The sequence below is a fragment of the Strix uralensis genome, chromosome 27, assembly GCF_047716275.1.
Source record: "Strix uralensis isolate ZFMK-TIS-50842 chromosome 27, bStrUra1, whole genome shotgun sequence".
NCBI lineage: Eukaryota > Metazoa > Chordata > Aves > Strigiformes > Strigidae > Strix > Strix uralensis.
The window spans coordinates 871,331-895,697 of NC_133998.1; the positions used below are offsets into that span (position 1 = coordinate 871,331).

Consider the following 24,367-nt stretch of genomic DNA (forward strand, 5'->3'; position numbering starts at 1 on the left):
GGCTTCTAGGCTTGAGTGTTCAGAGAACACCAACACAGGGGCTTGACAAAGAAGGGCTGCTTTTCTCCTAAACCAAATGCCAGATTCTGGGAATCCTTGTGAAGTGCCCAACAGATTTACAAGGAGATATTCATGAAAGCACTCACAGGAGTGCTGTGCTCCCAAGAGCACTCTGGTAGTTGGCCAGAGGCGGGGTGTACGTCAGGCACTGCAGGGCGGAGTTGAGGAAGCACGTATTGCCCAGGTTGTGGAGTCCCGCTCCAGCACTCCTGGATCAGCTGATGGCCCCGCTGTCCCTGTCACAGGACCCAACTGACAGCAGCTGCGAGGCCCTTCTGAAGGACTGCATTGCTGGCACCTTCTCCAAAGAGGACCTGCTGCTTCCCTGTGGCTAGCGTTAGCAGCAGAGCCCTCTGGCTCTCCAGCCCACCCTTGCTCTCCTTGTACGCAGGAGCGACCAGCTTTCGGCCGCTACTTTAACAGCTGCCTTTGCCATCCTCCTGTTCTGTCTTCCTTCCTACCACGTCAGTCAGGGTGGGCTTCCTGTCATTCTAGGCTGAGCCCAACGCCTCAGACTTCACTGCCCCCCCACTACTTACCTATCCTAGGCTATGGTAAAGAATTAAGAATTAGCAAGCAGGAACTGTACCCGTAGCCCATCTCTGGCCAGCAGCTGCATCAGTGCCGGGTTCAGCTCCCACACCCCCTGGTGTAAGCCTGCCTTCTGCTCAGCGCAGGAGGTGCTGCAGCCGCCGGCAGAATCCAGCCCAGCCCTTTATCATCCTTACTGAGCATCGGTCTTGATGTCTACCCCAGGCTTCCCTTCCTGCACAGCAGCTATTACATAAAGAAACATCCCAAATTTTACTTCATTGCAAGTTTACTAATTATTCCGATAATAAAGCATACTTAACACATTCCAACTCAAGTGAGAATCCTATTTCACAGAGTCCTAAATTTTCTGTATTTCCTTAGACCAAAGTATGTTCAGAGAATGGTGCAGAAGAAATCTGTTTTCAATGGCCTCATTGTCATGAGCACAGACGATGCAAAGGGAGAGTCTGAGGCTGCCTTAAATCCCCACACATGGACATGTTTACTCTGGTGACACCAGTTCCCTGGAACACGCTTAGGAAACCCTAGATGAGCACATTTAATGACTATGATGGACCTGTGCTCTTTGATTCTGGGAAGTAAACATGAGTGGCTTCCTGGAAAGCGTGTTTTACCTTGTGCAGAAAACACCTGAAGTCCCCCAAGAATGCCTTGACATGAAAAGGCACAAACTACAGGAAGTGAAATCCAGGACTAATTCTGGCTTGTTCTTGTTTTAACCACCAGAAGTACAGGATGCTCAGTGTTTAACCCAGTACTTAAAATGTGATAATCACCCCTACTTGAGAAGCAAGATGAATTATTACTATTTACTCTTTCTGCACTGTTATATACCCCAGTAACAGTGCCTATAAACAACGGCACTTTTTGAACAAAATAGTCTCTGCAAGCAGGAAGCTCTAAAAGGCTGCTTTAATTTATAGTGCTTTCAACCAGAACTCTTTTGGGGCAGATCCCATAGCCAAACAGTCGAGGGCTTTCACTGCTGGGTTCAGTCGTTACCGGGTGTTCTGCCCTTAATGCACAATGAGAATATTTCTCACCATGCTGCCTTTCTGACAGTTGAGCAACACCAACACTGCCACCTTTTTTTCTTTTAATTTCTTTTTTTTACATTCATCTTAAAATTATCAAGCTAAGTGAATTTACATTTTCTAGATTTCCTGTCATTGTTCAAAGTAGTTTAAAGCAGAAGCCTGCTTTTCTAGTGGGCTTTCTTCTTCTACCAAACTCACCTGCTGAACCCCACGTTTAATGGAAGGGGTAGTTCTGTATCATGGCATCGCCACAGGAAAATACGAATAATAAAGCTTCTGTTTAAAAAATACAAACATCTTGGTGGTCAGCAGAGTTATGAGAGGAGATACAGTTTAAAGGGCATCTTAAAGTATATGTGTAAATGTTTGCTGACAAATGACAACAGCTGTCTAACCGAACTGGAACAGTGTTGAAATGTGACAGCTATATAGAACGTTATTTTAAAACAGTCAGTACCAGCTGTTAACAGTGGCTGCATGGTTGGGGCCATATACTCTTTTACAGTGTAAAACCAAGTCCACTTGGCCAATGAAAAAAATGCACCTCTTAGCAGTACCTCCCCACATCGCAACAGTTCCAGAGATTTAGTCCTACCAGTCTTTTCAAAATTAAACCCACGGACACGTTATTTTCCATACACGTTAGCTATCAGCGAGCTTTTACTGGGAGCTGTTTTCTGTCACTGGTCTTTTCTCTGCTAATGCTCAGCTGTCTCTCAAAATCTCATCACGTTGGATAGTTCACTGAAAACTTTTTATTGTAACCGAAAAGTGACATAACAGGGCTGTAATGTATTCTGCAAATCATTCTGCTGATATTTTATATCTGATACCAGCTTCTTCTGCCAGGCAATTAAAAAAAAAATATTCAACTGTGAAAATTTTCACAGTACTGTAAACTCCACCCAAACTAATTAACGGTGATTAAAAATGAGATGCCCCAGCAAAAACTTTCATGTTACATGGCCACAACTCACAATCCTGTACAAAATGTTCACTTTTATAAAGCTCCAATGTAAAAATCAAAGAATCAAGCAGCGCTAGTACCGCACAGGGTATTTCATGTTATTATCTGCAACGCTTAAATTCATTTACGTTTTAACAAAATTTAATACCGATGACTTAGGAATTAAGTAATTTTTTTAGTCTTTCATTCTAGGTAGGGACAGATTTCATGTTTTGGTCATTTTTCTCTTTATCTTTGCTCTTCTTTGATTTTTTCTTCTTGTGTTTGTGTTTTTCCAATGTGTTTCTTCTGCTTCTTGTGCTTCTTCTGCTTCTTGTGCTTCTTCTTCTCTTTTTTCTTTTTCTTTTTCTTGCTGTCTTGACTCTCTCCTGCACTGGCAATGCTGCTGTGGCTTCGAGTCTGACTCTCAGAAGGGCCTTGACTACGGCTGTGGCTAACACTCGGACTGCTTTGACTTTGACTTCTGCTTGCTACAGGCTGGTCAGCTGCAGCAGGTGCTGCCATATCCTCTTTGACCTCATCAACAGCCTTTTCTTCCAGCTCTGTAGGATTTCTTCCTGCAGCTTCCTCATCTTTTGCAGATACATTACTCTCACTGTCACTTTCACTGTAGTCTGGTACAAGTGCAGCCTCATCAGTCTCCTGAGTTAGATCAGAAGAGAGCCACGAGGAGCTGCTTACCTGAGGCTTGGGCTTGACCTTTTGTCCAGTTGTGTTCTCTTTCTCATTTTTTACATCTGGTGATTCTTGTCTCAAAGGTGGTTTATTACCACCTGGCTCTTTATTGCTTTTTACTTCTGGTACATGCTTCTCTTTCTCTCTTCCCGAATTCTTACCTAGAGGTTTGTGTTCCTTCAATGTATGCTTGGAATCAGGAGCAGCTTTGTAATCAGGCTGCTTCTGCTCACACAGAGGACTGTAGCTGCTCCTTTTGGCATTGCCCGTGCCCTTTTTGGATGCCTCTGCTTGTTCATCTCTCGGCTTACTTTCTTTTACTAATGTAGATTCTTTGTTTTGAGAAGGGGAGTCTTTTCTCCTTGCTAATTCACTCTTTTCATTTCTACGTGTGGAACTAGAATGATCTCTGTCGCCATCATGGTCAGATTTTTTGTCTCGGTTAGGAATACAGTCTTCAGCAGTGGATCCAGAGCCAGTACCGTGTTTCTCTGAAGATCTGCTGTCTTTGGAAGTTTGAGAAATAATTTTTCCGTTTCCTTCTTCAGTTGCATGTTCCAAGTGGTCTTTTTCTCTCTGAACACTGCTCTTTCTCTTCTCAGAAGTGTCCTTGTCTGACAAAGAATGATCCCAGTCTTTTGTTTTGTCTTTTTCATTCAAACTTTCTGAACTTTTTGCATCCTGCTGGGAACTTTCATAACTCGCCTCTTTTGTAGCTTTCTGTGTTTCCTCCAGAGGCTCTGTCTCTTTTTTACTGTGTTGCACAGGGTTTGGTGGCTTAGCATTCACATTTTTTGTAACAGTCACAGGTTTTCCTATGTTTGTGGGCAGCAGGATAGATTTAAAGTCTTTCTCTTCAGACTGAAAGCCATTTTTGTTCCGCTTTGACTGAGGGACCTGGACCATAATAATGACGTCTTCAGCAGGGGCTGCTATATCATTATTATGCTTCTCCATGGTCTTAATGACAGTTCCTTTTGTATCTGGCTTTATTTCAGTCTTTCTAATGGGGCTTCCTCCAGCAGAACTAGCACTATGAGCAAAAAAGCATACATTAATAATGGGTGAGATACACACACTGCCATCTTTTGTAACACTTCATAAAACGGCTTGTGTTTCAATTTTAAATCTTCAGTATTTTTTCAAAAGGTGTTTAATTCAGAGAACAGACGAGAGAAAGGAAGAGTCCACTAGCTAAGAATATGAGCTATCAATTAATTTAGTATTTTCCTACTCTACATTTAATTAACACAAACACTAGAATGTCAGATTGGGCACTGTGTGATCTGCTAATTCCTTCATGTCTTACTTCTACCAGTGGTAGATAAATTAGATACACATTCTTGTTTCAACATGTAAGTAAGCAGTTATGAAGAGGTATACACAACCAAAGTTTTATCCTCATGTCTCAGTGTTCGTTTTTAGAGAAATGTACATTTTTAAAACTTTTTAGAATTGTAAGACATTCTTTTAAGTCTCCAGTGATGTCTTAAATGTTTTAATTTTGCTCTGTCCTCGTTCTTTAGATGTTGACATGTAATAACAGCTGCACACTAGATCACTTTTCTTTTTTCCACATGTCACACAATGGAATCTAGAAGAGAGATCTCCAAGGTAAGTGCCCAAAAAGCTGGCACTGAGCTGGAAGCATGGCACTGTGCTCAAAGCTACAATCAGTACAGTATATTGGCAGCCAAGCTGCTATTTCCACAGGGTATAATTTCATGTCTTACAGACAAAAGTAGATCATTACATTACCTTGCAATTTTAAAAATGAAAAATATTGCATGGTATAGACATGTCTGTTATCCTTGCCTTTAGCAGTAAGCTGGATTTGAACAAAGACATAGAGGGAACTCCTCAAAGAGTCAACATGTAACAAGAAGAGAGGAAAAAGAAAAGTCCCAGAAGTAAGGGTCAAACAACATGTCACCAATGAATTAACCCTGTTAGCTTTCTGTGCAGCACAGACTGCTTGTTTTCTTTAACAAAATTTGATTTTGACCCAAGTACAATTTAACAGGAAAGATCACAGATTATTCACTCATTTAACATGAGTGTAGTTGTTCCTTTCATTAGTCACCATAAAGAATTTTACATTTCTGGGGAGGTGGAGGGGGAGGAGGAAAGAAAGAATAGGAAAAGAAATATGAGGTACCTGGTGTAATCTACAGGAGCTGAACTAGATCCATCAGCTGCTGTTACTTTTCTTCTCATTTTTCCCTTTGCTGCTTCTTGTTTAACTTTGCTGCTGCTCAGCTCAGGTTTCTCAACAGGTTCAATTGCAGGTGGCACATTTTCTCCACTCACAATCTCATTGCCAGTTTCCTGGATAAGTTTAATCTTTTTGGCAGGGTTGTTAAGAAAAGCAGATTTATTCTTTTCCGGAGTTTGCCCTCCTTTTTCACCATCAGGTTCAGTCTTCCCCTTTGGTGATGTTTTCCATTCAACAGTTTCTGGTTTAGATGCCTTTATGGAAGTGGCTTCATGTTCTTTATCAACCTTTTCATCTACTTTTCTTTTTTCAGGTTTTGCATTAGAAGGTTTGCTTTTTTCCGCAGGTTTTTTTGACTTGTCCTTTTTGTTGGAGGGCTTCTCTGACTTGGTTTCTTTTGGATGGGATTTCTTTGTCTTTTTCTCCTTGGCTGGTCTGGTTTCTGGGTGATCTATTGTCACTTTTGGGTGAACTTTCTGTGGAGTACCAAGACACTTTTGAGAAGAAGACGTTTTAACATTGTCTGTCTTTTGTAACTCCTCCTTCACTTTTTTCACAGGAGGTTCTGTTCGAGGAGATATTTCATGATCACTGTCCACCTTCTCTTGGGAAGCTTTATCCGGTTTTATTACACTGACTTTTCTAGGAGGAACAGCCACTTCTACTTTCTGCTTTGTCTTGCCAGTTTTTGCTTTTGGCTTACCCTCCTCTTTTTTCTCCTTTTCAGACACTGGTTTGACAGCAATAGAATCTGCTTCCATAGGCTCATCTCTCACAGGGGTATCATCATCTCTGCTTGGGAGCAGGAACAGTGAGCCTGTTTTAACATCTGCTGTAACTGGCTCTCTTCTCATACCTTCTAACAATTCAGCATTGGGAACTCCTTCATCCTCATTCCCTTTTCTTCTCTTCTGGTGTTTTTTATGTTTAGTGGGAGACTGGCCTCTACATACTGAAGACCTTGAACGTGAATGGTACCTTCTGTATGGGGGTGATCTTGACCTTGAACGGTGATAACCATGTGACCTTGACCTAGAACGATTGTGGCAACTCTTCCCTTTGCCTCTTCTGGGATATGGTGGCGATCGCAAGTCGGAACGAGAATGGGAGTGACTAAATGATCGAGAGTAGGAGCAAGTGCGAGAAGAACCCAGTCTTGACTTGGAGTAGGTATATGAACTTCTAGAGTAAGAAGAAGCACGATGGGGAGACTGGGACCTTAAAGAAAACAGAAAACACACAACACACTTGCACACACTCAGAGGAATTTAATTCCGAACAGTCATTTCTTCCTAAATTTGCTTTGGTTTGTTTTTTCCTCTCCATATGCTTATGTCAAAGCTTCTTTCACTGCTGACAAAATGGTACTGCAGATTGAAGAACCTGATCACATGTAAAAGTCTCTGCTTACAGGACAGAACAGCTGCTGCTTTGTTAGTTTAAAACATACAGGAAGGGAACCTCTATTTCCACTCCCTTCTATTGCATGAAATACCATAGCTATTGCATGATTTAAGGTGGCGTGTACTGGCCTCTACTGGTACGTGAGCATTTCTCACTGCACAACTACATGCAGTGCAAATCATTTTTGTTGCAGTAAGGTGCAAAAAGAGCAAGTCTTAATGGCTACAGCACAGTATCAAACACCAAGAAAAGACAGCAAAGTTCAATTTTACAATGCTGCCTTAGTCTATTTAACTTCACTACTTATTTGGCAATAGGTAGAGGATGCAAAATACTTGTACTGCAACCTTACATACAGGCCTATTTAATCCACACTTCTAGGCAGATGTCCTAGCAAGATCTTGCACATACCTCTAGCTCTAACCAAGGATAGTGACCACATTTCAAGAAAAATCATATCTAAAAGCTTCTAAACTCAGCCTCTAGTAACTTGACTCAATGCCATTACTCTAGGAAAGATGCTGACAGCATTACTAAGAGAGAGCTATTCAGACTCCTGCCCAAGTGAATTCTGGGGACAGAAAACATCAGCTACCCCAAGTTTTTTCTTCACAAGTTTTTCTTTTATTATTTTTTAAAGAACCATTTCCCGTTATTCTGCATATGTTCATTAGCATCATTCCTCCTCTCAAAGTCCTTCACCAATTTAAGATTTCCTTACAAACAAGTCTGGTCTTTTAATCCCTAAGAAAAATTTAACAATGTCAACAAAATACTAGTGAAAGCCACCAGTTTGCAGTCCAGGTAAAAATATCTCTGTGTCTCCACAAGAGATAAACAAAAGAAGAGATGAAGACAATTTCTCTCCCATAACTCCTCCGAAAGTGCTTTGAGGTAACGTTTACAATCAGAATAGGGAGACGCAGAAAATCCAGCAACTAGACCTCTTCAGGTTCTGGCCTCCTCACGGCTGTCAGGAGGTGAAGGGTGTCACTGCAGAGAAGTTTTAGTAAGAGACACCTGCTCCTCAGCAGCTGCTGCCACACTGCAACTCTCAATCAACTGTAATCTCTGCTGTAGCTGAGCTAGTAACCTTCACATGAAACACCTCTCACTGCTAATCCCTTGAGTCATCCAATCCATCTCACAATAGAGAGGTGAGTGGAACTCCTCCTGATTCTTCTAGTCAATCTGCTTCCCATTACAATATGTAAAGCAGTCACCTGGAAAACGAACGCCTACGCTCCTTTTGAATCTTTTTATATTCCATCAGTTCCTTAGCAAAATCATTTGTAAACTCATCAAGTCTGGACTTTTTGTTTCCCCTGTTAAAATAAGTTTGACTTTTATTACAATTAGAGTTTGACCTTCATTACAAAAAGACACCAACAAGCAAAACATGATCAACGTGAGAAAATGTATACTGCATGCAAATGCAAAAGGTGAACATCTTATTTAAGCAAAACCAGTTCAGAATTCCTACAAGTTTTAGGGAAAGTTTTAGAATGACATTCATCTTGTTTTAGTTTTGCATGTTTACCATCTGCAACGAAAAAGTCTATTGGACAAAACACTATGTCACTTTTGCTTATGTCAGATGCACTTGAGTGTAACTGCAGTCCAATCTGCTCTGGAAATACAAACATGAAAAACAACACAACTTCAGTGAGCCAAACACTTACTCCTCTTTAAGCCTCTGTTGCTCTCTGTAAAACTCCTCCCTAGGTAAAGGGGGTGCTTGTGTCCTTGGGATGGTATTTGGATGAGCCACTGGTACTGCTGTTGGTCCCCAAGCTGATGACATGTTTGCAGGAGCTGGGGGATATCCTGGAGGGGGGGCAGTGCACCCAGCAGACGGAGGCTGCCCAGGTGGAAACTGAGGAGGAAGCAGTGGTGGAGGCACCACCTGTGGAAGAGGAAGTGCATGTGGTGGTGGAAGATACAAGGGAGGGGGAGGCACAGGCACGAAGACCGGTGTTGATGCTGGTAGTGTTGGGGCCTGAGTCCTTGGGGTATATTCACTGCGCAGGTGTCCTCGACTTGAACTTCTAAAGAAACCCAAAACACAAGTCACTATTTGTTACACTCTGCCGTGATTTTAAAGAGGAAAGCGAATGAAGGAGCATGGTGGCGAGCACTTCTTGTTCTCAACTTAAGCATTTTTCTCCCTGCTTTCTGTTCATTTGAGACTACACTCATTTCTCGATCCTCATACTTGCCTTCCACACCCTCACCCCCAACAGTTCCCCCCATCTTCTCTCATACTCAGCTTTGCAACTGTGGATGGAGGCTGCCTGTGTCTAAAAGAGACTCCCACCTCCCATCTGCCAAGTGCCCACCGTTCCTCTGCCACTCCTTGATATGCTTAATAACTTCACACTTCTGATCTTCAAAGTACTGCATAGATCTTAACTCATCTTCTCTCGAACTTCTTTTAACTTCTTCTGCATACACTTCCTATGTTGTTGCCTCATGAAGATGTCTTTGGCCCTGAAGCATTATTGTCTTGCTTACTGAATCTGAGGTTTTAGAAAATCTGTGGGGTGGATCCTGGTTTTTGTTTTGTCTCATCTTTAAGATTTTATAAGCACAATGCACCCTTACAATCTATCCATAACTAATACATACCAAAAGGAAGGAATAACTTGACACTGCAATAACAGACAAAACAGACTCTCTCCAACTGAGAGAAAGCAGCTTGGCTATTTGAGATGATTAAATTGAAGAAATTCAGAATTGTCATAAAATGACAGCCTTGACGTTTCCAGTAATTTGCTCAATCAGTATCAACTGAGTTGTGAAAAAAAAGAATGCTGGAGGCTGATTTCTATTGGGAAATTAATTTCTTCAGCCCTATTCCGCCAGTAATCAAAAGAGTGGCTTTCCACCTGATCCTTTAATTATATTTCATTTTTATATGTAAATATGGTTTCCTCAAAAAGTGTTCATTTTTCAGAGTCCTGAAAAAGAGTCATGTACTGGAGTTTAAGTTTAAATAATCTTACTGCAAGCACAGATCCCTTTGTTAAGGCCAATTCCAACTAAGCCATTTAAAAATTAATTACCACTTGTATTCTCCACAACTACCTGTGCATGCTTATTTCATTATAAATCACCTGTTGTACAAGTTCTGTGTTACAGCCTCATTTAACAAGTTATAAGTAGCAGTATGTTGCATTTCTGTAGAATACCTACAGTTCCCAGCCTGGTCTGCCACATGCTGAGCGAATTGGACTGGCTCTTGCTGGATGACCTTTTGGAGTGGGGAGAAGAAAGAGAAAAAAAAAAACATTCGGTTTATCTGAAGATAAGTTTTTAAAATAAATTCTGAAGTTACAGGTATTTACCAGTTGTGGGTATTGATTTTCCTTGGGGGCCAAGAAGACTTGGTAATGCTGGCTGTCTTAGTGGAGGCACAGGATAGCCCTTGTGATAAAACACTAACAGTTAGAAAATAAGCTACTAAAATACAAGAATCACTGCAGATATTGAAATAAAATTTACCTCCTGTTCCAACAAACTGCTGATTGACAGAGAGGAAGATTTAGGCAGTTCAGCAGCAGTCACCAGAGCAGCAAGAGGTAGAACTACATCAGCATCACTACAAAAAACCCCAGATTTTTATTATTCAAACAATGTTTTGAAGTGCCACTTGAAATATAAAGTCCAAGGTGAGAAAAGGCTGGCTACTGTATTTGGAAAAAAAAAAAATCTTCACCAGATTTACAAATGTGAATTTGGCTGATTCCAAAGGAAGCACTGACAAGAAGTCTGTTTGAACTACTGGCATTTGAAGAGAAAGCTCATGGGGAAAATATTTTACTAAGCTAGCTGCACACAAAAGGATTAGAGTACATGTAACCCACACACTGAATCTCAGCTTTGGAAGATGCAAGAACTGAAATTCTATTAAGAAATATTTATGTGCTAGTTCAGCCCTTAAAGGTTCTTTCCAGTTGTGATCCTTTGTATTCAACGGTACAGCTGAGCCTGCGTGGGGAGGGGTGGAGCCTGCGAGCCACAGTCTTCTGGGCAGAGTGGCTGTTTGCATTCAAGGCATAAAGTTGGAAGGACATAAGCCCTAAACAAAAGTACAGACTTTTAATGTTTTTTCATGGCTTCACTGGCTTGCAAACTTAGACTGTCATGTTTGTAAATACTTCAAATTTACAGTGTTTCAATGCTTATTATCCAAAACTGTATGCATCACTGACTACACTGTGTATTGCCAAGGTTGACTCTGACTTATTGTCATATTGATGATAGAAATACTGTAGAAAAGAGTAATGTGAAAACACATGGTCAATTTTACCTCTAACTGTGCTTTTACACTTTTGATGAAAAGATCATTTCCTCAGTACTGAGGAGAAATGAATGCACTCCAGAAGGTCTGACATAACTAATTGGTTACTGTAGGAATTGCTAGTCACTTAAAATCAAAGGGCTGCTGGGGAAAAAAAGTTCCTCTTTCAGGGTAAATCTGTACTGAATAACTGATAAGGGAATCAAACAATACTTCTGAGAAAATTCTTGCATGAGGCACACTTCCAACTTACGGAAGTGTCCTCATTCAAAGTAAAAACGAAAACCAGAACTGGCACAATTGTCTGGAACTGTCCCTAATGATACACAGATTGCTAGCACAGAATCTCAAGAAGAAGAATCAAACTTCAGCATTTTGGTGTCTTTTATAGTCACGTTGATCTATAGATTCACTTACTGAAAAGGTCCACCTGGCTTTTCAGCATGGAGAGATAGGGACACTGCTGGAGGGAGGTCAGAGACAACAGCAGGAGATTGACTGACTGGCAGCCCAGCTGCCCCAGGCCACTGACCAGGGGCCAGTGATGAGGAAGCAGCAGCAGAACGAGGAGCCAAAGAAGCCGGTGGAATCATGAGTGGATCCTGCTCTCTGGAAACTGTTGGCCGGAGCAGAGGCTGCAGGTTGCATGTTACTGTTGGTCTCATGAGGGGTGGTGGAGGTGGTGGCTGCTGCTGCTGCTCAATCTGATTACCATAGCCAGTTCCATTTTTGAAGCTGTTCACAGCCTAGAGGCAGAAAAACATTTCTGCAAAGGGACTATGAGACTTCAGTATATATACCAACAAAAGCCTCCACAGAGTAAAATTACTTGTGTATTCCTGTAAATGCTATCAATCCTGAACTAAATCAACATACAGATGTATGAACACATCACATTAAACACTGATATTAATGACTGGTAACTCAGAGTGTTTGTATTTAAAGTAGTTCAGTGTTAACACCAAATGTGAAAGTGAGGCCATCATGTTAAGCAGAAGTATGACCCGAATTTGCCAGATAGTCTTTCAAGAGTTGGAACCTTCTGTAATGACAGATAATGTATTTGAGAAGTAAATTTAGCCTTATTCCATTTAGTCTTGCTTAAGGACATGCAAATTAATATTTTCTTCCCTTTCAACTTTTTACAGATAGACTTTTCTTACAGTTTATGTAAAAGTCATCACGTTACCTGCCGTAGGAGCTTGTTGGCAATTAAAGCATCAGGAGAAACGCCTGTCTGATGACATGTTGGGCATGTGTGTTCCCCAGATTCCAGTAATGCTGTTCTAATACCTGTGAATAATTAGAATCATCAAAATAGTTTTTAGCCAAAATAAGGAAATTTTTGGAGTTATAATCAATTCTAAAAGCACGTATATGATTAATGGGTGAATATGGTCTTGAATTAAGAACATGAAGCTATCAACAGCGTAAAAAATTTTACTGTTTCAACAGTGTAAAAAATTTTACTGTTTCAACAGTGTAAAAAATTTCTAGTATGCTGCACATAACTATCCAGTTTTGATATTTCACTGTGTTAACATTTGAGGATGTAGAGTAGGCTGCGTCTTGATGTTTCAATGCATCTTTTATCCACTATCTAGTACAGTGAGGAGTCACCAACCTCAAGGTTAATGAATAAAACACATCTCAAAAAGCCATTAGTAGGTTTGAGTTCTGGAAGTTTTAACTAACTCTCCTGTGGAGAAGAATGTGGATTAAATGCCTAAATATGCATTTGTTGCAGACCACAGTAAGTCACCAGAGTTGGCTCTATAGTTTTGTATGGGGGAAAGGGCTGTGAACAGACTAAATGCATTCGATATCTAATACTGTAATCACCTACACAATTAAGCACTTTCCTCATACTTGTCCTTCTGCATGTAAAGAGAGTTTAACTAGATACGTAAAAAGGGAAAAAAGCTTTCTGCCTTTTTTTCTCCCTTTCTAAGAGAAGAGTCCTTTCCTGTTCAGGATATACTGAAGTATTAAATGGAGCTGGTAACAAAGTAATTTCGTTATCTCCTATTTCTACTTTCAGAAGATCAGATGTGATGTTTTGAATTAACAAACACTTACATTCATCACAATAACTGTTTCCACAGCAGGCAATATCAACTGCATCAGTCATTATATCTTTACAAATGAGACATAACAACACATCTGGAATAGGATTATCATCATCTGAGAAGGAAGAAGAGGATGGCTCCTCTGGTAAAAAGGGAGGCTTTTCCTTCTTTCCTCTGGCATAAGCATCCCTGGAGGGGGGGATGAGGAAGGAAAAAGAAAAAAGTTAAAGATGGGTAAAGGAAAACTTTTCCAAGCTTTGGATTTTATCAAAGGAAGATAATAGATGGAATTCTTCTCACTCCACATTAGCCTTCAAAAACAAAGGCATTTAGTTTAAACTACTTGTCTAGAGTCACAAAACCAGAAGAGAGAGGGGGGACAATTTTGCTTCCACAGAACTCTCCCATTCTTTGGATCAATTAAGAAATTAGCTCAGACTAGAAAAGTCATTTTTTGACAGCTAGAGATCAGACGGAATGAATCCCACCTCTCCTTTGCCAGAGGGTAAATGTAAATTGCAGGCTCGGTATAAAGTTAGTCTTCAAGTAATTACGTTTTATGAATGAAAGTCTGTGTTACAGCTTCTACAGAAGGAGATCCACGACAGAAAAACAGAGCTGCTACCAAGTGCATTTTAAAACAGCCACTCTTGTCAGCACACAGTGGTATTTTCTTAGGTTACAGCAACAGGAAAACATCACTCTTTCACACATGGGATTTGATAAATGTCAGGGAGAGGAAATCTCACTCCAACAGCTATTTGTTAAATTTTTTAAGAAGTCTTTGAAACAGAAAACAGAAGCAAAAGGAGCTTTCAAAGAGAACGACTCCACTGTAAACACAACTGAAATGTTTTGTAGAAATACAGATTCTTAGCATACCACAGGTTTAACCAACTTCCAGGGGCATGAACAGCGGGACCACCCTATTTTAATATTAGAAAGTATCACAGATTTTAAGGTTAAGATACAATGACAGTGCTTCTTCCCCCGTAATTACAGATGCTGGCCAGCTTGGTGGCATTGCCACTCAGACATTGACGCGTGGCTTCTCTCCTTCACTTTTTGGTCAGACCAACTAATTCCATACTCACGCATTAATAATTGGTATTGCATATCTTCCAGTCTTTGTCAGCATTGCACCCTTTGTATTGGGATCTTCCACCTCCACCATGAAACTCCTTGGGATTCCTGTGCTCTTTTTAATCCTGGGAACAGACTCAAAATTTCTGTCCTGTTAAGAAAAGAATTGCAGACATATCTCATCTTAAGATGTTAAATGAATTTCAATTATTATTTTAAGCAGGAAAAGCCTCTAATCCTCTCCTTTTACCTAGCATAAGGGTTGCTCAACTGAAATACTCTTTTTCCTAAATGAATATAGCCAGGATGCTCCAAAGGCTCGAGCAGTGTTTTGAACTCATTCAACATTCTTTGGCTTAACTTCAGGTTCCTTAAGGATGAAATATCCCTCAGCTCCCCATCCCCTCAGAGGAGAGGCACAAACCCCCTCCTCCTCCAAAGCGCAGTTCAGAGGGAGAGCTTAATGCAGGGCTCTGGATCGGCCACTGGGGAAACTGATACTCACCATTTACAGATGAAGGTTGAATTCGTACCTCATGCATGTACATTCAGTGACTAATGTTAAATGGCCTGAATTAAGTGATTAAATGGCATGAATATTCAACCAGAGACTTGTGTCATTAAAACATACAAATATTCAATAGATAGGGTCAAGAAAAACATCTTCTCTTTATGCAAAGTACTAAAAACTGTGAACTGTCATTAAAAAGAGTTAATTGTCATTAAAAACCAGAAATATTTCCAATAATATTGAAATAGATGAAAATATGCATGAAAGTGCACAGAGAAAGATCTATGGACATATTTAATGTCCATGACCTAGAATAAAGAAAATGTCACATTTATAATTCCAGATTTCCCTTAAATTTTGAAGGGCTTTGCACTGTTGCCGTATAACCTCTGTGTTTCACCCCAAGAGAAACAGTTCTTAACATGAGTATTCATGTATTTGTTATGTAACTGCCAAGGTAAAAAAATTAAAAATTAAGTAACACCAGAAGTCCCCCACGATCTTACCTCATTTGTGGGGCAGTTCTTCCTATAGTGGCCAGGTTTTCCACAATGAAAGCAAGTATATGGTGGTGGAAGTGGACCCATGGATTTCTTCATGTAACTAAAAGTTTTTTGGGAAAAAAGAAAAAGGTATGTGTGTGTCTCTCTTGTTCAAACAACCATAATCTTCAAAGAACAGAATTGACCTTATCAATACTTACTTGACTGGATCATACTGATGACAAGACTGTATCATCATAGCTTTTATTTTATCTTCTTCAGAAGCGTTGGCTTCAGCCAGATTGGAAGTCTGTTTAACAGGTAATTAATTATTTGACACACACATTAGAATCACATTTAAGTCCACACAGCCAAAGACAACACCGCCCACCCAATCCTGTAAAGAGCAGCACCACGCTAGCTGAGGTTGCATGAAAACAGCTGCTTATATGAAATAGAGTTGTCCTGAAGATGTTCTGGGGAGTCCTTACACCATTACATGGTGTTTATGTGCCTGGTAACCTACTTGAAAAGAGCATTCCTGGGCACTCAAAACCTTAGCCTCTGTCTGTACCTTACACAAAGACCTATGTAACCGATCCAGTTTTCCTCCAAGTGCACTGAAGCTGTGTGTAGAAAAAATTATAATATCCAGTATTTTTAAGCTGATTTTTAAGCTCCTGACTATTTGAAGGAGGAGATCTCTACTGTACATTTAACTGAGAGATGTATGCAAGTATGATTTACATTTTGCAGCATTAGAAGGACACACAACTTTAGAGTCGGGGAAGTTGTTTTAGCTTGCTGAAATTCAGCTTCAGACACAGAAGCATTAAAAGCAATCAAGCTTTTACAATACCTCAGCAAGGCAGAAGATTCTTTTCTGTACAATTTTGACCATCATGTGCTGTGGGCAGCCCAAACTGCATGTCCCCTGCCTACTAACTTCTTCATATTAAGTGATTTAACTACAGTCAGCATTTTTTTTTTCCATCTGACTCTGTCCTTTTAGCATACAAATTGTAACAGAAACCTTACGCAGAACTAGATCTTCAAATTATGGAAGCCATCTGCTTTTTTTTTAAGTAGTATTTGTTCAAATGCCTTTATTATTACACACTAGTCCAGATACAAGCAGGGCCTAAGGGAGTGACTGTGAATGATTTGGACTCAAGCAGCTATCATTCAGACCAGCCACTCATGGTTTTGGTTTTATGTGCATTCATTCACAAAAGCAACCAAGTGGTTTCAACATCCTATGAAATCATTCCTATTAACATTTACAGAAAACTTTACAGATACTTGACTAATCTGTGTGAAACCAAACAGTTTGCAAAACACATCCAGAACCCACAAAGCATTACTAGGAACAGACCAAAACTCAACCATGGCATTCAATACACAGTAATAATCAAACAGAAAGCGCTCCACACATTGCCTCCATGCTAAGCCAGCCTGCACATCAGGGGTTAGAGTAAGTAACAGTTTTGAGCTGCCTAATGTCATGTCCCTGCATTTTTCTGAAGTACTTGAATTTTCCCAAAAGCTTAAGTGTGTACGCCACTTGGGCAGTTTTTCACATGTTAGAGTAAAACTTCACATGAGTTTACAAAACCAAGGATGCGTTTAGGGACAGCACTAATGGAGACCAATTCCTTTTGGTGGCTACCTTCCAAACTTTGTGAGGGGTTTTTTTGGCCAAACGTACACAATTTAATTTCTACAGTGAGAGAGGGAAGAAGTTACCAGTGGGACAAGAATTGTCTTTCTTGGAAATTAACTCCAGCCTTTATTTTCAGAAGAAAGAACTAGCTCCTCTGTGTTAGGCCCTGCCTTCTCTAATCTTCACAGATTTAAAGACTAGTAACTTAACTGGCTAGCACTAGTCCTTTTCACAAAGTGCAATCACTAGTGCTTTCCCAGACAAAGTTACACATTACTGAGCAAAAAAGCAAGCAGTTCCATAGCAAACCATGGCATTACAGCAGTTTCAGAAGGTCACATCTGCTAATATGCCACACATACACGTTGGTATATTCCTGCAAACAGGTACATTTGCACGATTTACACAGTCTGAATTCAAATAAATTAGATTGTGTTGTTCACTGTATATATACTACAATTTATGAAACTGTGTAACATTTGAAGAATGGATCTATAACTATAGTGACTAGAAACTCAAAAATAGCCATGCAATTGTCCATGTTACAGAAAGGCTCCTATTTTGGCTCTTGCAAACACTCCTGAAATGTCCATAACTTGCAGCCAACTAAATTCTTCTGTAAAAATTGTGTTACTTTCCAATGCAAAATTAACAAACCATATGAAAAATGGTAAGCAGCTTCTGAAGTTCTGCTTCTTTGTGTCTTGAAGATGAGTAATACTGCACTGCAACATAATGTTGAGGCTAGTAAGGTACCCCCCACTTCTATCTTCCCAAACTGGGAACTACTCTTTACAGGATAGTATCAAAATAGACACACATTTTAAAGTTAAAATAAATCCTCTGAACTATTTAAAATTAAATTAAAGTTTTGTTCACATTACGACAGTTATCCAGATATAGGTCACAGTGGAAGGTTTAAAAATATGAAGCAAACATTTTTCTTGAAGTGTTTGACAAGAATATATATATACCTTAGTAAGCTGGGCCAGGGAAATAGATGCAGAGGAGTCATCAATCTGTTCACAAAAAATTAAACACATATTCAAGTTCTACAGCCAAAACATAGCAATAGTTAACCTCTACTGTAGTCTGAAAGTCTGCACTATACCCTCTGAATGCCACTGAAAGAGGTATTTCCAACCTAGTGTTATTGTATTTGTTCAAAACAAAGTCCAGACCTATGACAACTTAAGAGTGCCTATGTGGTGAATGAGAAGAAACTAAAATAACCAAACCTGCTTGAGATCAACTTATTGCTCCAGAGTATCTGAGACAGACTCTTGTCAAATGCTCACAACTGCTTAAAACTCAAAGGTGTAATGAAGCTGTCAATTTTCAGTTAAAAAGGATTTTAAAAAATATTTATTTGGGGAGGAAGCGTCACTTCAGGAAACTTATTTTCAGTGTCATTTGTAAATTAATCAGTTAATGGTTCATCATTTATAAATGCACATGGTTATGCTTTTACAAACATTAATTTTTTTGAGGCATCTATGTTAGCTAGTGGTAAGATGCCAGGGAACACGTGAAGCTAAAAGAATGTTAACCTTATTTATGAACATGTGATTTGTGTTTATACACATGCTAGTAAGCAAAAGGGAAAAGAACTCTTTTCAAGTAATAAAAACCCATCTGATTTAAATCAAATATCACAGAATCACAGAATCATCTCGGTTGGAAAGGACCTTGAAGATCATCTAGTCCAACCGTTAACCCAGCACTGACAGATCCCAACTCCACCAGATCCCTCAGTGCTATGTCAACCCGCCTCTTGAACCCCTCCAGGGATGGGGACTCCACCACCTCCCTGGGCAGCCCATTCTAACGCCTGACTACCCGTTCTGTAAAAAAATGCTTCCTAATATCCAGTCTAAACCTTCCCTGGCGCAACTTGAGGCCATTACCTCTTGTCTTATCGCTCATTACTTGGTTAAAGAGACTCATCCCCCCTCTCTGCACCCTCCTGTCAGGGAGTTGGAGAGGGCCATGAGGTCTCCCCTCAGCCTCCTCTTCTCCACACTAAACCCCCCAGTTCCCTCAGCTGCTCCCCATCAGACCTGTGCTCCAGACCCTGCACCAGCTCCGTTGCCCTTCTCTGGACACGCTCGAGTCATTCAATGGCCTTTTTGGAGTGAGGGGCCCAAAACTGAACCCACTCATCGAGGGGCGGCCTCACCAGTGCCGAGCACAGGGGTCAGATCCCTTCCCTGTCCCTGCTGGCCACGCTATGGCTGATACAAGCCAGGGTGCCATTGGCCTTCTTGGCCACCTGGGCACACTGCTGGCTCATGTTCAGCCGGCTGTCAATCAACCCCCCCAGGTCCCTCTCTGACTGGCAGCTCTCCAGCCACTCCTCCCCAAGCCTGTAGCACTGCTGGGGGTTGTTGTGGCCCAAGTGCAGCACCCGGCATTTGGCCTTATTGAAGCTCATACAGTTGGCCTCAGCCCATTGCTCCAGCATATCTGTTTGTGTAAACGCGTTACATTCACTACTAGGGTCACTGGGACTGTTAAACTAACTCAACCTCACAATGAAAGGCATTCATGTCCAAAAAAAGGAACTCTAACCAATCAGATTAGTGGTTTTAGACCTACATTCAGAAAGTTTTCAGTTTAAAGTTGATTGTATACTACTCCACAAGAATCAGGGGCTGTATTCTTTACAGAACACACAGAGTTCATGAATTTCTAGATTAAGTTATCCTAACAGCTTATCATTGATCAGATCCAATGATCCAGGGTTAGTGTAATGCCTCACATCATTCTCGTGAGCAGTTATAGTTGAAATAAAGACGGAAAATAAAAAACACTACATAGTAATTTTTATACCATAAGGACTACTTTGAAATGTGTAGTTACACACAGTATTTGACCCAAGTGGCAAATCAGGATCTAGACCACTAGCAGTCAAGTATTTCCTTGTGTTACTTGTTTACATTTTAACAGCTGAATGACAGTGTTTTCAAACACAAATAAAAATGCTGCCCCTTTCCCAAATGTAAATTCCAAGTGGTGGTATACTAAAGAAAATCTTTAACTTTTGGGAAACTAAAGCGGCAGTCAACCCGCAAGTCACCCAGATTAAAAAATGTACTGCAGGCAGAAGTTAAGAAAAAGAACAGGTATTACCCACAAATGCACCAGGCTCTAACCTTGTGCCAAAGTTTGCACACTGTATTAGAGACAGTGACGTACTCAGAGGGGCCCAAACAATATCACTTCAGTTTTACAGTTTTAGGAACAAATACCCACGTACTTCAAAGCACGAAAAGGGATCATTTAGCTGCACAGGGCTGTCCTCAAAATATATGGGATATGTTGCGTTTGGTATTTCTTTGAACACCAAGTCAGAAGTAATAAACAGTACCAAGTTAAACAACAATGGTTTGTCAGTGGGTTTTGATAACGTTTTCTAAAACCATTAGGCAAAGAAAGTATTTAAAAACAAAAGCCAAGTGATACAAAGCGAAAATGGCAAAAAATACATTCCAAACAATTTTAATTGCAAGAAACAAAAAGCACACAACCACATATACAAACATACATATTACTACCTATAGACAGGCAGATGTAGAACATGGAACCAAGTTCAGTTGTGCAAACCCTGAACCTACCTGATCTGACATGAGGTCATTCAGGAAATATTCCAGCATATTCAATATGAAATACAATGCATCACTAGGCACAAATACCAACATTCACATCAGACCTGTGCAAATGGTGGCGTTATTCAGTCTTTACTATATTGAATCAAATACGTTGTCTTTACAATGTATACTATATTTTACTGGAAAATATATTAAGATAATGTTTGGAAAATTAATGCAAGGCTACATCGTTTAGAAATAAGTGCAGTATGTAGAAAAAAGTGTGAGATTGTGTTTTTACATACTGCTTTTGATGTTCCACTCACTGGCTCAGTTCGACTTCTAGAAGAAGAATAAAGAAGAGGAATAAAGGTGATCAGAACTTAAAGCACTTTTACCCAGCATAAAGCAGTGAAAACAGATTATAAAATTTGAACATTAAAATATTATGTTCTGATAGTCTAGTGAATGTGGAAATTTATTCATCTGCATAAACTGTTCTCTCTTGGTACATTCAGTGCAACTGAAAAACCCCCCAAAATTACATTTCTACTTTGTCACCAATTACTCTGAGACTTACAGCTCTAGAACACAACAGTGCAAGAGGGACTCCTCAGATATTTTGTCTCTGCTACTAAGTATCAAAAAGATGAAACCTGTACTGCAGTTTTGTGTTCTTAAATAATTAACCATCAAAATAGGAAGGCAACTTTAGCCAATCTGTGTATCCCTAGTAATACAAATAGGTACCAAATACCAGGTACCAGTACTTTAGCTTCTTAGAAAGAACAGTGATAGTCTAGACAGTCCAAAGTGCGAGTTTACTTAAGTGAAAACAGTCATCTGACAAAGAAATAATAAAACAGTCAGCATCATAGTCCTTGGAATAGTGTTTCTTTGTGGAAGCCCAAGCACTGTGTTCAGATATCTACCATACTTAGCCATGAAAGTGCCAAAATACTAAATGTGTTACACAGGCTATATTGACTAAAAATAGAGTAGAAATGTCACCTGAAAGCAGTTTCTAAGATTTTGTGTGATTTAGGAGCCCTGTGACAAAAAAGAAAAAAAAAAAAAAAAAAAAAAAAAGGTGTTAATTGCCAGAATTTGCTTTAAGATAATCTTGAAAATGCTGCAATATTTTAGGAAATATTTATTACATTTGAAAACTTGCTGAGGTTCCACATGCTCATTGATCTGTATCTGCATGCGACTCATCATGTCATGAATCAGACATGCAACCACTGATACAGTTAACAAACAATTCATGCATCAAAGTGTCCCATGAGCAGGGGCAATTCAAAGGCTGCTGTGGAATTTATGTACAAGTAGAAAGGCTCATGCTTCCTGCCACTGCTGGAACACCCCCAGCCTCACGAACACAGCCACTCCTGAGGATGAGGAAGTCCAAGGAAATCCTTTAGATTACCACACAGTAGTTTCTTCATCCATTTACCTTGAAGAACATACTACAAGGCGAGTTATGCGTTTTTGAAGGTCCCTCCACCGTTACAGCACACATTCATCATTCCCAAACATTCACCACTCTACCAGTTGCTTCTGCAATGTTTCCAGCTGAAGGAACACAAAGCCAATCAGCCTGGTTAATTTTCAATGCTGGAACAGCAGCGCCATTCTTTCCTTATCCCCAAGTATAGGTATTCATTTGATCTTTGATGCTAGCAGCACCTATCCTCTCATTTTAAGGCAGCATTACAACACGAGGAGAGGCTGCCATCCAACCAGAAACAGAGGATGCAGTGACAAGACAGCACTAAGCAGACATATTTAAATAAACCCCCAAAACAAAGCCATGCTTATAAGCACAATGCTGGGGCATCCAGAATTACTAAGCAGTGCCTGAAAGCACTGCAGCAACTACTGCAGTAATATGCCCAAAGTTTACATGCAGAGCCACATAAATTCAGGGTTTTTTGCTTGCAAATGCTTCATGGGTACCAGGATGCTGCTGCACTGTTTGTTCAAGATACTCTGTAGCTCATCAGTCTACTTTATTTATTGAGAACCAACATTAGAAAGACATGGGAAAACCACAAGCTAATAATATCTACTAACTGTGGTGGAGAGGCATCTCTTTGAGAAAACATGACCATTCACACAGTGCTAATGTAGCTGATACAGAACTGAACTGTATGAATACATAAATGACAGCAATAGTCCTGTAGTCAGGATTGCATTTGAATAGCTGTAATTTTAATCAATACACTTGATTCTCTCTCATCCATAAGTCTCAGGAATACAGAATTAAAACCTGGAGCACAGGTATCAGCTTAGGGTAAAATCAGACTTAGAAGGATAACTAGAAACATTTGGTAACATGCTAAACTGCTTACTGAGTTTCAAGTTTGTAAAGAATTAATTATTCCTTCATCATACTCACACAAAGACAATGCACTTTAGGATATTGTTCTTCTCCTGCCTGAAATGGATATCACCTTTAGGAAACTAACAGGTCTCACTTACGAATGACACTTCTTGTTTGCATGGTTTGCCAGCTGGCAACCCTTCGTCTTGACTCTATAGCTAGTACGCAACATACCCAGATCTGAGGAGTAACAACACCTGCCATATCCTGTCCCTCCTTCCCCAAATGCAACAAACAGTCAACACTGAGAATCAGACTCTTCTGAGGTGGGAACAATTATATGTTTATACTACGATGCGTATCTGTCTTTACTACAAAAGCAATAAAAGCAAACACAAATAATAAGGAAACTCTCCCCGTAGAGGAAACAGGATCTACAACTTGACTCTCAGAAAAATCAACCCAAGAACAAACCCAACAGAATCATCTTAAAACTCACCATGGTTGGAGTTTGAACCCCATATCCCAGCAGGGCTAAAAAATGTAACTCTACTGTGGGACAGACACATCAAAATCTACCCCATGACAACCAAAAGGAACAGCAGCTTTAAGCAAGAAAGATACAATTCCAATGCCTCTATAAAATAAACTCCATAAAAAAAGTTAACACACTGCAACCCCTCACAAAGACTGCAGTGCTTTATGGGTACTTACATAACACGTGTTTTGCTGGCAGGTTTAATTCCTCCAACAGGGATTCTTCTAACAATTACCAATGAGTTCTTAGGAATCAGGGCATTATCATCTGTGTATTCTGAAAACAACATCAATACAGAAGAAAACATTAGTCAATTTGTAAGAATGTGTATTAATATGTAATTACATAGCACTTCAGAGGACCTCTTCACAGACATAAAAGCAAAATTTTATATGTAACATCGTGCTTTTATTGTCTCAACACACTAACAGTACCTTTCAGGAAATCTTCAGGTTTGAATATCAAACACAAGTAGCAAAATCTTTTTCATTTTTTTAATAGTTTGAATGTAAAATGGTCTCAAAGGTCACTAAAGGAGAGTCTGCTCATGCATGAGGTTCTTTCCTGACCTAGCTTAAGTTGCTTTTGCTTCTGTTAGGCTACAAAAACCAATAGATCTTTAGAGAAAAACAAACCACAGAGAAGTCTCACCTGCATAAACCAGACTCTAAAGTCTGACCAGCTTGCCCTGCAACAAAACTGCACTCGGCTAAAGCATGAAAACTCCGCACCGTTGCTTTCAGAGCTGTTCACTAAAAACAATTCACCTATACTGAAAGTGCTGCCCGAGTGACAGAACACAGAAGAGAGCTGCCGTCTCTGTTTCTTGGAGCTTCATCCATTGGCAGCTCAGTGCTCCACATTTAAATGGAAATGAAACTGGCAGTGC

General features: G+C 40.0%; 1 protein-coding gene across 1 annotated transcript in view; it reads right to left on the reverse strand.

Annotated features, from left to right (window-relative positions):
• Positions 1-2,817: 2,817 nt before the first annotated feature.
• LOC141935343 (E3 ubiquitin-protein ligase RBBP6-like) overlaps positions 2,818-24,367 on the reverse strand; it is a 28,843-nt gene continuing 7,293 nt past the window's right edge. Inside the window, exons 2-18 of the mRNA XM_074851466.1 lie at positions 23,655-23,754; positions 21,626-21,664; positions 20,920-20,956; positions 17,999-18,043; positions 15,583-15,671; positions 15,386-15,482; positions 14,380-14,519; positions 13,296-13,474; positions 12,406-12,509; positions 11,634-11,962; positions 10,418-10,514; positions 10,261-10,339; positions 10,109-10,166; positions 8,596-8,958; positions 8,137-8,238; positions 5,453-6,727; positions 2,818-4,327 (exon numbers count right to left, since the gene is read on the reverse strand). Coding sequence (XP_074707567.1) covers positions 2,848-4,327; positions 5,453-6,727; positions 8,137-8,238; positions 8,596-8,958; positions 10,109-10,166; positions 10,261-10,339; positions 10,418-10,514; positions 11,634-11,962; positions 12,406-12,509; positions 13,296-13,474; positions 14,380-14,519; positions 15,386-15,482; positions 15,583-15,671; positions 17,999-18,043; positions 20,920-20,956; positions 21,626-21,664; positions 23,655-23,754 — 4,613 coding nt within the window. The 3' untranslated portion in view covers positions 2,818-2,847. The remainder of the gene's footprint in view (positions 4,328-5,452; positions 6,728-8,136; positions 8,239-8,595; positions 8,959-10,108; positions 10,167-10,260; positions 10,340-10,417; positions 10,515-11,633; positions 11,963-12,405; positions 12,510-13,295; positions 13,475-14,379; positions 14,520-15,385; positions 15,483-15,582; positions 15,672-17,998; positions 18,044-20,919; positions 20,957-21,625; positions 21,665-23,654; positions 23,755-24,367) is intronic.